At 65.7% G+C, this 15,485-nt stretch overlaps 1 protein-coding gene across 3 annotated transcripts; it reads left to right on the top strand.

Moving 5' to 3' along the window:
• The first annotated feature begins 1,100 nt into the window (after positions 1-1,100).
• Positions 1,101-14,627, top strand: CACTIN (cactin, spliceosome C complex subunit). 3 transcript variants are annotated; one of them, XM_045043599.1, is made up of 11 exons: positions 1,101-1,319; positions 3,169-3,291; positions 3,800-4,283; positions 7,065-7,160; positions 7,610-7,755; positions 8,590-8,752; positions 8,840-8,954; positions 11,909-12,101; positions 12,680-12,802; positions 12,936-13,222; positions 13,429-14,627. In XM_045043599.1, the coding sequence occupies exons 1-11, from the start codon at positions 1,153-1,155 to the stop codon at positions 13,917-13,919; spliced, it is 2,388 nt and encodes a 795-aa protein (XP_044899534.1). In that variant the 5' UTR covers positions 1,101-1,152; the 3' UTR covers positions 13,920-14,627. The 3 variants fall into 3 exon arrangements, with proteins under 3 accessions (XP_044899534.1, XP_044899541.1, XP_023099500.2); XM_045043606.1 differs by having other exon boundaries at positions 1,103-1,319; positions 3,259-3,291; XM_023243732.2 differs by lacking the exon at positions 3,169-3,291 and having other exon boundaries at positions 1,104-1,319.
• The last annotated feature ends 858 nt before the right edge of the window (positions 14,628-15,485 follow it).

Below are 15,485 nucleotides of genomic sequence, written 5' to 3'. Positions count from 1 at the left end.
GGTCTTCTGAAAGTCCTCCCCACCAGCAGCCCCACTCTGCGCCTTGGCTCCAAGCAGAGAATGCAAAGCTAGCATTTAGGACGATGTCATGAAGTACTCCAAGACAAACATTTGAAGAGCTTCCAACTAGAATATCAAGTACCATCCTCTGGGGTGGGCTGGGGAAGCTTGGAACAGGACTTCAGGGTCTTCAGGACCTGCCTGCTGTGGTCCATCCTCCTCACGAGTCCAGCAGGGACTCCACCAGCGTGCCCCCCGGCCCCCAGCCCATCTGTCCCTGCTCAGAGCCCTCCTGTGACACCCCGGCACCCACAAAACAAAGCTGCCCCAACCTAGTTCAGATCCCAGCTCCCTGTTGCCTCGTTGGGGCTGTGGGGGCACTGCTTATTGAAGTGACTTTCCATCTCTGAGCCCCAGTTTTTACTGTCCGTAAAATGGGTTGACGGTTAATTCGTGGAGTTATCCAAGTTTTTTTTTTTTTTAACTTAACCCTTGAAACACATAGGTATTCATTTCGAGCGATGGAATATGATGGTCGCTCTCAAGGGTCGGCCCAGCCTCAAGGCTCTTCATTCTCCGACCTGGTTTCAATTCGTCGCCTTCCGTCGCCTTCCGTCGCAGTCTGGACTCAACCGACGACCTCGCAGCTTCACGCCCGCACCGGCTTGAGACCTCGCTAGCGTGGCTGGCCTCCCCTGGCCCCGCCCCCAGACCACGCCTCCTCTTGTTCCCTCCCTGGGGGCCCCGCCCACGTCGGCTCCACTTTCCCTCGGAGCCCATTGTTCTTGGTCCCGCCTCCCCAGGCTCCGCCCCGCTCGCAGTTCCTGGTTCGCTCTGGCTCCGCCCACGGCTCCTAGCCCCGCCCCCCACCAAGGCGCGAGGACCCACGTGGGGCTACCCCTAGCACTGCCTAAAGGGCGAGCCCCCGACCCCGGAGACGAAAGTCCGGCAGAAGTCCGTCACACGGGCCACGTTTGAGGGCGGTGGGGAAGTTACGGGGAGTCGGAGTCCCCGCGGGATGGGGCGGCGAGATAGGTGTCCATCTCCCGGCTCAGGCGCGGACGGGGCAGCCAGGCGCGCGCCGCAGGGGAAGAAGGCCCCTGGCGCAGGCCCCGGATATTTGTGTCAGCTCTGCCGCCACCGTCTCAGCTGATGGGTCGGGACACACGCTCGCGCTCGCGGTCGGCTGGTCGCAGGGGCCGCAGGCAACGGAGCGGGAGTCGGAGCCGAAGTCGGAGCGGGAGCCATGAGCGGCGAGACCGCCGGCGCCGGGACGACGAAGTACGGCGCAGGCGGAGGCGGCAGAGCCGGGAGCGCAGGTGGGGGTCTCTGCGCGAACAGCGCTGGGGATCCGGCTCCCGCCCTCGGGGAGCCAGAGACCCACGGATTAGTCAGAGAGGGCTCCCTGGAGAAGGGGACGTCCGAGTACGAGTCGCAGTTCACCAGGCAGCGAAAGGAAGGCGAGCGGCGTTCCAGGCAGGGCACCTGGTGGTTGGAGGGAACGGAAGGAGCGCAGCGAGCGAGGCGGGACGGGAAGGGGAGTAGGAGACGAGGTCGGAGCGGTAAGAGGAGACCGGATCGTGCAGTTCTGTGTGCCGTGGTGACGGGGTTGGCCGTTACTCGGAGGCAGGTAGGGAGCCATGCGGGGGGGGGGGGGGCGTTGAGCAGAGCGATGGGGTCTGACTGACTTTGTGGAACTTCCTCCGGTTTTCGCGTGGAAAAGGGACTGAGGAGGCTGGCTGGAATGACAACGGGGAGGGGGAGGAGGAGGAGGATGGTGCAGTTGTCTAGGCAACAGACGGCGGTGGCTGTCAGAGAGGAGGCAGTGGGAGGCTCGGTGGGGAAATGGGTAGGTCTGAGAGGGATTTCATGAGTCGGGGCGGCAACACTTGCTCTTGGAAGTGGGTGTCAGACGAAAGAACTGTTGATGACAGGTGGCAGGACTGGGTTGACTCCTAGGACCTGGGTCTCAGCTTCCACGCGGCCAGCAGCCCCTTTCTTTTGGAAATGGGACACCTGTCCAGATTTGGCTGGAGTCTCCTCCGGCATAGAGGGACGAGAACGGTGCCAGGGACCAACTTCCAGACCTAGGTCCCGGGATGTGACCCGTGACGTTCAGGCCAGTCCCTGCCCCACTGTGGCCCAAGTTTCCTCAAGATCTCCATGGGGGCTTTCCCAGCATGCCCAGTCTCCCGTCCCTTGGGCCCGTTCACCCCACGGCCAGAGTGGCTGTAATCAGACATGGTTGATTTCCCTCTACATTTGAGAAGGTGGTTTTTCCTTTTTTGAGTCTCCTAAGATCATTGCAACCCCGGAATTCCAAAAAGTTACAAGCCTGTGACTCCAAGACTCCATAGCCTGTGAACCAAGAATAGTTTTTACGTTTTTATTATTATTATTTTTCTTTAATGTTTATTGTTGAGAGAGAGAGAGAGACAGACAGACAAAGGGCGAGCAGGGGAGGGGCAGGAAGAGAGGGAGACACAGAATCGGAAACAGGCTCCAGGCTCCGAGCTGTCAGCACAGAGCCTGATGTGGGGCTCGAACCCAGGAATGGTGAGATCATGACCTGAGCCGAAGTCGGACGCTTAACTGACTGAGCCACCCAGGCGCCCCAGTTTTTACGTACTGAAATGGTGAGGAAGAAGTCAAAAGTAGTATCTCATAATATGTGGAAATTGTATGAGGTCTCCGAATATATTCAGGTTTGGCGTGCACAAGTGAAAGTGTATTGGGACCCAGCCATGTCCCTTTGTTCCTGTCTGTGCGGGGCTGCTTCTGCAGTAGGGACAGCACAGTGGTGTCCGAGACCGTCTGGCTCTTTACAGAGAAGGCTTGCTGACCCTGGTTGGGGTCCCTGGTGTTGGTGTTTTCCCCAGTGGTTCACGTACAGCAGGAAGCCTTGTCATGCCTGCATGGTTTTCGTTTGCTGTTTTCTGGTGTTTGAGTTACAAGAACCAGCCATCCTGGGTCTGTAATTCGAGTCGATGTGGTTTATGAAAATTTGACCGAATGCGTAGTCTGCGTGTAGGGACTCCCAAGAAATTGGTTTCCCGGGCGTAGGCTTTTTCACCGAGCTTCATAGGTGGGGCATTTAACGAAATAAAGAGATTCGGTTGTCGCTGTACACGTTCAAAGGGCCCTGAGCATTAAGGAATCTATCTCTAGGGCTCGCACATTCCATCCCCTGCCCGCCTGCCCGGTGTTTTTCCCTGGCTCTTCAGTCCCGAGACGCTTACTCCGTTCCCTCTTGCCCAGCTTGCGGGACCAGTGTAGACACCACCTTCTCCTGTAAGCTCTCTCTTGTCGCCTTGGACGGATCAGGTCCTCTGGTTCCTCCACTTAGAGCTTCTGTGCCGTCTGGCCCCAGCCTGCCTCGCTGCCCGCCCTTCCTTCCTCACTCCCCCCCGTTCACGCTCTTCTGCAGCCACGTGGGCCTCCACACTGCTGCTTGAACACGCCGAGTACACTCCTGCCCCAGGGCCTTTGCTCTTGCTGTGACTGCTGCCCAGATCACTTTCTCCCTGTGGCCCCCTCCCCCACATCGTCCAGTTGCCTCCTCAGATCTCCATCCACTAACGCTCAGTCACTCTTCTTTGTGACTCGTAGCACTGCCTAGGGTCACGCTGCGTGTTTATCTGTTGACGTGAGCCTCCCAAAGGCGGGGACCGCGGGTGGCACTGCTGGTCACCGCTGCGTCCCCAGAACCTAGAACGGCGCCTGGCAGAGCAGGTGCTCAGTGAACATCTGCCGAACAAAAGACTGGCAGCGAGCGCACCTTTGCGGGTTCCCTCCCCAGGTCAGGTTCGGACGAACACCGGTGGCGGCGGCGGCGAAGGCGGCAGAGCCAGAGTCCGCCGCCCCCACGCTGGCGCTCACGGGGCCAGTCCTCCCAGTCTGACTCCGATGACGAGCGCCAGGAGCAGCAGCGGGGCCGGTGGGCCCGCCGGCGGCGGACGCGCTCTTGGTCCCCGGGCTCCTCGGCGTCCGGCTCGGCCTCCCCGGACCGCTCCCAGAGCCCTCGGGAGGCGGCGGCGGCCCTGAGCCACCAGCACAGCCTGCAGGAGCGGCTGCGGCTGCGGGAGGAGCGGAAGCAGCAGGAGGAGTTGATGAAGGCCTTCGAGACCCCCGAGGAGAAGCGGGCCCGGCGGCTGGCCAAGAAGGAGGCCAAGGAGAGGAAGAAGCGGGAGAAGATGGGCTGGGGGGAGGAGTACATGGGCTACACCAACACCGACAACCCTTTCGGCGACAACAACCTCCTGGGCACCTTCATCTGGAACAAGGTGAGCCCGGGTGGGTCGCTGCCCTCGGGGGTGTCTTCCGTCCGCACGCGCGCTCTCGAGCCCCGGCCTCCGGGGCCTTTGCGGCGCTCGCCCAAGGCGGGATTCCGGTTACAGATGCTCCGCGGTCCCCGTCGCCAACACCTCGTTCTCGACGAAAAGTTACACACGGTCCCTTACCCGCCAGTCCCGCCTCGCGCTTGTGACTGAGAGCACGGGCGTTCCCTCCCTCCCAGCCCTGGAGGCTGCGCCTCTGCGCCCTGTGCCTCTGTGGCCCGCTTTCTGCCTTCTTCCGAGGACACCAGTCATCAGCTTGGAGACTGTTTAGGTCCCATGTGACCTCGTCTTAACTAATCACACCCGCAGAGACCCTGTTTTAAAGATCTGCACGGGTTCCCGGGCTGGTGAGTGGACGGATCTTTTTGGACACAGCTTCATGCTAACCCAGCACCCATTCGTCGTGGGGGGTGAGAGGGGGCAGGGAGGGCCTGGGGGGGCGAGAGCAGGCGGCCACGGTCAGGTGCCAGGGGTCCGCCGCTCACCGCATGCGCTCCAGGCACCGTCTCTTGCCTTTGTCTTGAACACGCAGCTCGCCATTCCCCGACCCGGGACCCTCCCCACCTCTTTCTCTGGCTGGGTCTTTCTCCTTCCTGAGGATCTCAGCTCACCCGTTCCCGCCTCTGAGGGCCTGCCCGGCCCCCTCGGCCCCACGGGTGCTCTTCCTCTCGGCGCGGCCTCGCCCTCCCTAGCGTTTTACTAGCAAACGTGTGCCGTGCGCCCGCTGGTGCTGGAGGCCGTGTGGGCCCTGGCGGGCGTCAGCGAGCAGGAGAGAGATCCCCGCGGAGCCAGCCGTCGCGTGGGGGAGAGCCTGTCGAGAAGCAGATTAGCAGAGCGCGCAGAGGAGAGAAGGCAGGCAGGTGTCGGGATGCCCTGGCTGTAGTTTGAAATCAGCCAGTCCGGGGCGCGTGGGGGGCTCAGGCGGTTGAGCGTCTAACTTCGGCCCGGGTCACGATCTCACGGCTCGTGAGTTCGTGAGTTCAAGCCCCACGTCGGACTCTCTGCTGTCCTGTGTCTTCCTCTCCCTCTGCCTCTCCCAACTCGTGAGCGTGCATTCCCTTCCTCTCTCTCCCTCTCTCTCTCCCTCTCTCTCTCTCCCCCTCAAACATAAAATAAATAAACATGAAAAGTAGGATAAGTCAAGCCATGAGGCACCTGCATAGCTCAGCTGGTTGAGCGCCCGACTCCTGATTTCGACCCAGGTCATGATTTCACAGTCATGAGATCGAGCCCCAAGTAGGCCTCTGCCCTGAGCGTGGAGCTCGCTTGAGATTCTCTCTCTCCCTCCCTCCCTCCCCCTCCCCAACCCCTCTCCCCCATTTGCGCTCGCTCATCCAAAAATAAAATTAGCGGGCCCAGAGAGGTCTCGTTGCAAAGCTGACATCTAAACACGGGGTCTGATCCATAACGTGTGATTCCTGCCAGGCCGTGAGCTCCACAGGGCGAGCTGTGTCCCCAGAGCCTGGCTCACGGTCGGCACTCAGTGAGCGTCAGATGAGCGAGCTTGGTGTGATTTGCACGCGCGTGTGCTCAGACATTTTCCCTAGTGTTTCTTGGAGCCGCAGCGGCCCTGGGGAGTTGGCCCCAGGGGAGGCCATCGGCCCCTCCTGTGACAAGCACGTGGGGGGTCGGCCCCCGCTCAGCCTCTGAGGCCTCTCCGGACAGGCCCACAGTTTGGGCAGCACCACGCGCTTGTCCCCCCGTCCCGGGGCCACGGGCTGGCGGAGTGGGCAGGCGCGGTGCCGAGCATCAGCACGCGCTCTGTGCCCGGCCTTGCTCACAGCGCTCTCCGTGAGCTGACTGTCCCTGCCGCGGCCGCCCGAGGTCTCCCACGGTGAGTGACAGAGCATGATTGGAACCGGGCCATCCACCTTCGCGTCCGTGCCCTGGGCCGCCGTTCTGCGTGGCCGTAGGGGTGAGAAGTCCAGTCACCGTTAACGCCTGAGGCGGCAGCCCAGGCTGAGGCTGGGGAGGCCAGGGGGTGGCACGGGCGTCAAGGGGTGGCCCCAAACCAGACGGCGCAGGTGTGTGGGGGGGGGCGGGGGCGTCCTCGAACAGCCCTCGGAGCCGGGTCGGTGGGGGAGCGCTCATCCGGAAGTGCGGGCTTGGCACCCGGCTAGGGCAGCAGCTGTGATGTCAGAGTCCTCGAGGGGTCTGCAGACCCTGCGCCCCGAGCGCCCTCCAGGAGGTGAGGACACGGGGAACGAGTGTCTGTTGTGGGGTGCGGTGTCCCAGGGGTCTGTGAGCACGGGGACTGCAGTGCCCCTCCTAGCGACGCGGGCTTTCCGGCGCTGTCCCGCCCCCGCCCGCTCGCATCGGGCGTCGGACCTGCCGAGGGCGTGAGCACCCCGAGCTGGCCCAGCTGGGCTTCTGCGTGCGGCAGCCTGGCAGGTCCCGGGTGGGGTGCTCCCGTGAGTGACGTCGGGAGCCCCCGGGGCGGGCGGCCACCTCCCCGCTGCACGTTACTGCCGGTGCTGCCCGTGCCGGAGGCTGCTCTAAGCGGTCCTGGGAACGCCAAGGGGGCTGCGTCTGCGGAGGAAGTCAGGGCGCCGTGGCCGCAGGCACGCCGCTCCTCGGGGCCGGACCCCTTACCTGCAGAGCCGCCGCTCGGCCTGCCGGATCCGCGTCTGGGTCTTGGAGAGGGCGGCCCAGAGGACCCCGGGGCGGTGCCCGGGAAGGCGGGACGGAGGCGTCTCTGCTCAGCGGGCGTGTGCGTGGCCCTTCCAGGCCCTGGAGAAGAAGGGGATCGGCCACCTGGAGGAGAAGGAGCTGAAGGAGCGGAACAAGAGGATCCAGGAGGACAACCGCCTGGAGCTGCAGAAGGTGGGGCTGCGCCCGCGGCCTGCGAGGGCCCGAGGCTGGCCCACCCTGGCCTAAGGGAAGGACCGACCGGTGGGTGGACGCAGAAGCCCCCGGGCGGGCTGGCTCCGGACGCGCTTGGATCCAGGGGTGCGGGCCGCGTCTCCGACAAGCCGTCTCCCTCCACCTCTCCGAGGGCCCCGAGACTTCTGGGCCTGGCTCTCAGACGCCTCCTTCGGGGGGGGGTGGGCGCAGAGTGGTCTCGGCTGCTCCTGGCTGCCGTGTCTCCAGCACAAAGAAGCTCCTCGGCCCTAGGGTCCGTCTGAGGCCTCGGGCTTCCCTGGCCGGTCCGCGTCCAGGGCCGGGGCCAGGCCCGGGCTGTAGTCCCACTCCGGACCCCAGGGTCCCCCGTGGCCCCGGAGGGTGCGGGGCAGGCCCGCCCGCAGCACCCCGCCCTCCCCGTGCGCCTGCAGGTGAAGCAGCTGCGGCTGGAGCGGGAGCGGGAGAAGGCCATGCGGGAGCAGGAGCTGGAGATGCTGCAGCGGGAGAAGGAGGCCGAGCACTTCAAGACGTGGGAGGAGCAGGAGGACCACTTCCACCTGCAGCAGGCCAAGCTGCGGTGCGCCCCGCCCCCGCCCCCGCCCGGAGCCCCGTCTGCCCCGGGGCCTTTGCACGGGCCCTTTGCTCCGCTTGCAATCTCCCGCCCTTCGCCCTTCGGATTTCCACCCGCTGCCGCCTCCCCGGGGAGCCCCTGCCTGCCCCTCGCTGCGTGCACCACTTCCTGTTTGCTCCTCCCTCCAGCCTGTCACTGATGCCCCCCCCCCATCTCCCCCTGTCTCCCGCGTTGAGTCGTGTGCCGAGGAGACCTCCGAATGATCCTTGCTCCGTGTCGCGGTGCCACACGAGCTGAGCGAGGTGCCGGGCCCCTCGCGGTACCGACCGTGGCTCTCCCTCTGCACGCTGCAGCCCGCGGGGCCACGTGACGGGGAACACGAGGTTCCTGGGGGCAGGGGAACGCCTGAGGCCACACAGCAGGTGTCTGAGCCTCGGTGGCGCGTGTGCACCGGGAGCCTGCTCCCAGCCCCTCTGTCCTGCTGCCCACTAGCTGCACCAGCCCCTGGGGCTCGGACCTACCTGGTGTCCGTTTCTGACCCGCGTCCCCCTGGGTGTGGCACTGATGCTTCAGACCCTCCCCCGCCCCTGGGGGAGCAGATCGTCCACTGGAAGGAGGTGGTTCTCTCTGCCCCTCTGGCCCCGGCCTGTGTCTTCCGACCGCCCAACGCCCCCTCTTCCAGGAAGACCTCCTTGTCCCCCACCCCCTGCAGGCCAGGCTCTTCCCCTGGCGCCCACACGAGCCACCCCCCCACTCCACCCCACCCCCGAAGCAGGGTCTTCAGGAGGTGGGGAGGGGGGGTCTCCTGGGCTCTGACGCCACCTCCCTGCTCCCTGGCAGCTCCAAGATCCGCATCCGGGACGGGAGGGCCAAGCCCATCGACCTGCTGGCCAAGTACATCAGCGCCGAGGACGACGACCTGGCCGTGGAGATGCACGAGCCCTACACCTTCCTCAATGGCCTCACCGTCGCCGACATGGAGGACCTGCTGGAGGACATCCAGGTGCCGCCCGGCCCCGCCCCCGCCCCCCGCCCCCGCCCCCGCGCGCCTCACCGCCCCTCACCGCCCCTCCGCACCTTCCGCCTCCAGGTGTACATGGAGCTGGAACAGGGCAAGAACGCGGACTTCTGGCGGGACATGACCACCATCACGGAGGACGAGATCGCCAAGCTCCGCAAGCTGGAGGCCTCGGGCAAGGGCCCAGGTAGCCCCGCGCAGCGCGACCGGAGGGCGCCCGCCGTGCTCTTGGGGGGCCCGTATCTGGGCGCCGGCGCGCTGGGCGCTGTCTCAGCCCGGGGCTCTCCGCCTGCCTCGGTTTCCCCATCGGGGATCTTCCAGGCCTCTCCGGGAGCCACCAGGGGGCAGCGGCGGGCTGCGGCAGGAGCTTGACCCCCGCGGCTCCCCCTCAGGTGGGGGGCTCAGCCCAGGGCGGGGGCTCCCTTCCTTCAAAGATCGCTTAGCGTCTGCGCTGGGCTTCCCGGGAGTGGCGCCAGCAGGGGCCTGTTTTGTTTGGTTTCAGGTTTTTGCCAGAAGCTTGGTGTGTTTGAGGGAGGGCGGCACCCCGCTTGTCCACTTGTGCGGGAAGCCCCTAGAGCCCCGGTCTCTTGAATCTGGTGTTCTTTCCTAATTCGCTTTCCTTTCCCTCCAGAGGGTTCCGCGCAGTGTTCAGGGAGGTGACCCTCGGGGGGTGGGGGAGGGTCGTCCTGGGCCCTGGGCGTACTGAGCAGCGGCCCTGACCCCCCCCCCATTGTCAGGAGCCCCCCCAGTCGTGACAGCCACAGATGTCCCCAGACATCACCTGGTGTCCCCTGGGGGCAGGATCACCCTGGGTGAGACCCCTGTTCTAGAAGCTGATGACCGACCGTGCGCCTCCCTCTTCCACCCCTTCCACCCCCAGGGGCCTCGAGTGCCTGCCCCCCACCCTTCCCCCAGGCCCATGTAAATGCCCCTGTGGCTCAGCCCAGGTTGGGGGGACGGCTTCCTCTTAGGAAAAGGAGGAATGTCTTTCGTCATGTTTGTTAAGTGCTGTTTTGTTTCCCTGCGCCCTCAGCCAGCACATCCTGCAGTAACTTCTGGAGAAAGAAGGAAATCCTTTGCTCTGGGAAACGTGTGGAGCGATTTCCCTTGGGGGCAGTGAGGCCCTGGGTGTAGACCTCTGGGCGGAAGGGCCCTGACTGCCACAGGTGTGGCTCTGGGCACAGATCCAGGCCTGGGCCTCCCGCAGAACTGGCGAGGCGGCCAGACCCCTCAGAGGGTCCCCTCGGTGACCCCGGGCCTCCTTCCCCCTCCTCCCTGTGCGCGTCGTCCATCACCCCGCACTGCCTCCTCACTCTCTCGTGTTGGAGCCCCTCTTTACTACCCCACGTCCCCCTTTCTTGGCGCTTTGTCCCCTCGTCATGTGGGATACATCCTCCAGTAAATTGTGGGGGAAGGCGGGAAGTTCTCGGACATCGTGTAGTTCGGGAAACGGGTCACGTCTGTGCTCTGCCAGGTGACGGGGGCGGGGCGCTCCCCAGACACAGAAGACCCTGACCCACCGGCTGTGGAAGAGCGAGGGCCTCCCTGCCGGGGGTCCCCTGCGCCGAGTCCCCCGTCGTCTCTTGCCAGCTGCCGATTCGCCCCCTTCTGTGGCCGCTTCCCTTCTCTCAGTGACAGCGGAGGCCCTTCCGTCCACTGTCCCTCCTCCCCTGTCCTGGCTGGGGTCCCAGCTGGCTCCGGGCGTCCTCAGAGATGCGCTTGTGTTTCTGTTTCTCTTTTCGGCCTGATCTCCAAGATCGTTCCCGGAGACGCGCAGAGTGCTGTGTGTTGTGCTTGTAAATTAAGTCGGGCTTTTTCTTTCGTCTTTAATGGGAAAGTCTACCTGTACGTGGGCGCGCAGCAGTGTGGGTGTTGCGGCCGGGGGGCCCCGTTACCATTCCCTGTGGGTTCTCCCCAAGCTGCTGTCCCAGAGCCCTCCGTCCCCCGCCTGGACCCAGCCGGGCCCCGCGGGATGCTCGGGCGGCATCTGAACCCGCGACTCGATCTCTACACCGCGGTGTGGCAGAGCGGGGCTTGTGGGGAGCGTGAGCTGTGCGGGTGTGCACGGGGTGCGGCCCTGCTGGCGGGAGGCAGTTTCGGTGCCCTGACGTGTCTGTGGTCTGAGACAGGGCTGCCTGGGGCCATCCAGGTGTCGGCAGAGGGGACGAGTGTCTAGATGCTGACTCGGGGGTCCCACGTGGTTGCCTAGAGGGACTTGGGTCCTTTTTGAGCCCGTCTGCTCCTCTGGAGCCAGTGTGTGGCGGCCGTGGTGTCAGAAGCCGGTTCTCAGCCAGGAGCACGTGTCGCTTGCACCCCGCACGTGCCAGACGCTGCACGCCGAGTTCTCGCGGTGCTGGGAGGCAGCAGTCTGAAGCCCAGCAAGGCCCCTGCCCTGGGGAAGCCACTAATCAGGCATCCAGGCCGAGGGGAGCAACCTGGCGGCCCAGGGAAGGCTTCCCGGTCCACAGGGTTCTCGACTGGTGGGGTCTGGGAGGCAGGCTGGATGAGGAAGGGCATGTTACTGCTGGAAAGCAACGTATGTGCAAAGGCCCCGGGGCAGGGCTCAGTGTGTTTGAGGAGCAACAAGGAGGCTGCAGGTAGGGTCAGGTGGCACCCAGCCCCGCCCTCAGGGGCTTCTCAGTCTGGAGCCGGGCATGTCCCTGGGTCCCCAGCTAAATCTGGATGGGACCGAGAAGGGGCGGGCTTGCCTTCCGGGCCGGTGTCAGGATTTCCCGCAGTGCCTGCGAAAGGAGCTGCTCTCCTTACTGGGGGAAACTGAGGCCCGGAGAGGGTGAACTCTTCACCCAGGATGACACAGCTGAGACTAACAGGGCAAAATCCGAACTCCTGAGAGTCTGGCTGGCGGGCGATCCATCCCTCCTCGCTCTTCCAATGCGGGTGGGGGCGCAGTGGTGGCTGGGAGTTGGCAGACCCGGATGCCAGGCTGAGAAACGTCCGCCCAGCAACCCCGGCCCCACTCAGAACCTTCCCGACTAGGGTCCGCGGCCCCGTGCCAGCTCCGTGTTAGCAGGGTCCAGCCAGGGTCAGGGGAGGAGCCGTGTGGGCCAAGGGAAGGGTCGGGAGCCCTGCCGCGCCGCCCCCTCCCCCCGCTGAGCGCCCCCCCCCCCCCCCCCCCCGCAGGTGAGCGGCGAGAAGGGGTCAACGCCTCGGTCAGCTCTGACGTGCAGTCGGTCTTCAAGGGGAAGACGTACGGCCAGCTGCACGTCATCTTCCAGGGCATCGAGGGCAAGATCCGGGCCGGGGGCCCCAACCTGGACATGGGCTACTGGGAGAGCCTGCTGCAGCAGCTTCGAGCCCACATGGCGCGCGCCAGGTCAGCGTCACGCCGGCGTCACTGGCGCCGGGGACCCGCCCCGCCCCTCCGGCCCTCTGGACACGCACGCTGGGGGCGGGGCCTGCGCAGGAGGTGGGGGGGGGTCAGCTGGCATCGCGCGGGCCCCAGGCCCCCTGTTCCCTGTACACCCCCCCCCCCCCGCGCGCCTTCTGCCCACTGCACACCCTCCGTGCACAGATTCTCAGCGTGTTTGGCCGCGCTGTGTAAACACGGCCGTGTGTGCTGCTAACTGCGGCGGCGTCTCTAAGTTTATTCTCCTCGCCGCCCCCGCGTCCCGTGTGCCGTTCAGCCCGGCTCGGTGGCTCGTGAGGCGCACGAGTCCCCCGAATCCCCCGTTCAGGGACTCGGTCCTCCCAGCAGGGTCTGTGGCCTTGAGTCCCAAACCCGGACCCAGACGCCCCTCCCCACCCCCACCCTCCACAGCCCTGGCCTGGCGGGGGGGAGGCGGTGCTGCTGCTCCCCCAGGCTCCAGGTCCTCTCTCTGAGCGAAAGGGGGTCAGGAGATCGGCGGGGGGGGGGGCCCCGGGCGTGGGGGTGACCGCCGGCCGGCGTTGCAGGCTCCGCGAGCGGCACCAGGACGTGCTGCGGCAGAAGCTGTACAAGCTGAAACAGGAGCAGGGTGTGGAGAGCGAGCCTCTGTTCCCCATCCTCAAGCAGGAGCCCCCGTCGCCCGGCCACAGGTAGGTCGCCCGAGGTCCCCCCTCCACCCCGCAGCCCAGCCGGGGACCTCCTCAGGCCCCGCCCCCCGCGACCTCCCCGCCGCCGCCCGACGCCATCCCTCCCGTCTCGTCTCCCGTCTCGTCTCCTCCGCAGCCTGGAGCCTGAGGACCCTGCCCCGACCCCACCCGGGCCCTCCTCCTCCGAGGGGGGCTCGGGGGAGCCGGAGGCGGAAGGGGCGGCCCCCGCGGAGGGCGAGGCGGACGGGGAGGCTGTGCTCATGGAGGAGGACCTGATCCAGCAGAGCCTGGACGACTACGACGCGGGCAAGTACAGCCCCCGGCTGCTCACGGCCCACGAGCTGCCGCTGGACGCGCACGTGCTGGAGCCCGACGAGGACCAGCAGCGCCTGCAGCTGTCCCGGCAGCAGCTGCAGGTCACAGGTGAGGGCCGTGCGGGGGAGACGTGTCCCCGCGCCCCTGGGGGGGGGGCGCCCTGGGCCCGCACACAGAGGTTCCCCCCCTGCCCGCCTCCGGTCTTGGGGGGGAGGGGTGGGGACACACGCCGTCGGTGCCCCCGCCCAGGGGGACCCGCTGTCGGGGACCAGGTCGCGGCCGGGAGGGGCGGCTGACGCGCGCCCCGCCCGCAGGGGACGCGAGCGAGAGCGCGGAGGACATCTTCTTCCGGCGGGCCAAGGAGGGCATGGGCCAGGACGAGGCGCAGTTCAGCGTGGAGATGCCGCTGACCGGCAAGGCCTACCTGTGGGCCGACAAGTACCGGCCGCGCAAGCCCCGCTTCTTCAACCGCGTGCACACGGGCTTCGAGTGGAACAAGTACAACCAGACGCACTACGACTTCGACAACCCGCCGCCCAAGATCGTGCAGGGCTACAAGTTCAACATCTTCTACCCCGACCTCATCGACAAGCGCTCCACGCCCGAGTACTTCCTGGAGGCCTGCGCCGACAACAAGGACTTCGCCACGCTGCGCTTCCACGCGGGGCCGCCCTACGAGGACATCGCCTTCAAGATCGTCAACCGCGAGTGGGAGTACTCCCACCGCCACGGCTTCCGCTGCCAGTTCGCCAACGGCATCTTCCAGCTCTGGTTCCACTTCAAGCGCTACCGCTACCGGCGGTGACGGCCGGGGCCCCTCCCGGGCCGGCCGCCGCCTCTCCCCGGGCCCTCCCCGCGCCCGCGCCCGCCTTCCCCGGGGGAGCGCGCCCGGGAGAGCGGAAGGCAGGCCGGCCGGGCCGGCCCCGGGGTCCTCACACGCAGGACGGGTCGGGGGAGCTGAGGCCCGAGCCCTGCCCCCACGGCGCCCGCCCTGGGCTGGGGGTGCCAGGCCTTGGGGGGGGGGCGCGAGTCCAGGGCGGCTGCGGGACCCTGCCCCCCTCCACCCCCGCACTCTGGTCCCCCATCCGGCCCCGGTGCTGGTGCGGGTCAGGCCTCCCCGGCCTCTGTGCGTGCAGCTGCGGTGCCCCCCGTCTGGCCCGGGTGCCCCCCCCCACCCCCCGCCCACGCTGGGACAGCCGCGCTCCTGGAGATCCTCTCCCGGCCACCACGGAGCTGCGTCCGCGTTTCTGCGGGCCTGACAGGTGCGGCCGCCGCTGGGTCACACGCTGCCAGCCGTGGGGGAGGGGGCGCCCCAGGACCGTTTCTTTCAACGTTTTGTTTCAGAGACGTCTCCGTGGGAAGGGGGGCCAGCCCCACCCGGACGCCCCGGAAAGATTTTAGGTTGTTTCTCTAAAACGACTTTTTTTAAGGTGTGGGGAAATACCTTATTTTCACTTAATTGGCCTATTCACGGAGTTGCATGTTTTTTTAATAAACACTTTATTTTAGAGTACTTCTAGATTTTCAGAAGCTCTGCAGACCGGCGCCCCCCCCCCGCCCCTCAGCCAGCAGTCCGGCCGGTAACGTCCTGGGGAGCCACTGCCGGCGCGTCGCAACCGAGGCACTCAGCACAGCCAGGGAGACCTTTTCTTGGTTAATTTTTTAGTTTTTAACTGTTGGCTTTATTGTTTGGGGGAGAGTGCGAGTGGGGGAGGAGCAGAGAGAGGGAGACAATCCCAAGCAGGCTCTGAGCTGTCAGCACAGAGCCCGATGCTGGGCCCCAAGTCCCAGGCGCCCCGAGAAAGACCTTTTAAAAACAACCATGACACTTCAAAATAGCAGCAGTAGCCCCTCAGGAAGCTTCTGGAAGTCCACAGGCCTTCTCGCCCCTGCCCCTCCCACAAGGAGCGGATGCTGGAAGGGGAGTAGCTGCCCTCCCAGGCCCCAGGGGATGTCTGTGGTGTGGTCACCATGGTGGGGGTGGGGGTGGAGGGATGTTGTTTAGTACCTACCCACCCCCCACGACAGACAGGCATCTGGCCCGGAGTCCACAGCCAGGATGGACCCTCCCCAGGCCGCTGGTCACTCCCAGCTCTGCCCTCACACAAGGTCGCTGGGCAGCACGGTGTGTTGGCTCAGCCCAGGGGTGCGTCTGGTCAAGGGGCCTCTGAGCCGCAGACCCCGGCCCACCCAAACCATGGTCCGCGGTGAGGAGCACCCGTTGTGGCATCATATGGGGCACGGCTGTGCCCTTCAGACCCCCTGGCAGACGACGTCACTTGACTGTCACAGCGACCTCAGAATCTCCTTTGGATCTAGGCGGTTGGCACCAGTTGGTTCCTGGCGGGTGCCGCTGTCCCTGAGGTCGCGA

The sequence above is a fragment of the Felis catus genome, chromosome A2 (genome assembly GCF_018350175.1).
Source record: "Felis catus isolate Fca126 chromosome A2, F.catus_Fca126_mat1.0, whole genome shotgun sequence".
NCBI classification, from domain to species: domain Eukaryota; kingdom Metazoa; phylum Chordata; class Mammalia; order Carnivora; family Felidae; genus Felis; species Felis catus.
This window is presented reverse-complemented; position numbering and strand designations above follow the sequence as displayed.

What these genes read in the sequence shown, in the direction of transcription:
- CACTIN (XM_045043599.1), top strand. Translation starts at nt 1,153, where the DNA reads ATGGGTCGGGACACACGCTCGCGCTCGCGGTCGGCTGGTCGCAGGGGC. An exon ending in GCACCTTCATCTGGAACAAG is followed by an intron (nt 4,284 to 7,064) that starts GTGAGCCCGGGT and finishes TGGCCCTTCCAG; the next exon opens with GCCCTGGAGAAGAAGGGGAT. An exon ending in GCCCACATGGCGCGCGCCAG is followed by an intron (nt 12,102 to 12,679) that starts GTCAGCGTCACG and finishes CCGGCGTTGCAG; the next exon opens with GCTCCGCGAGCGGCACCAGG.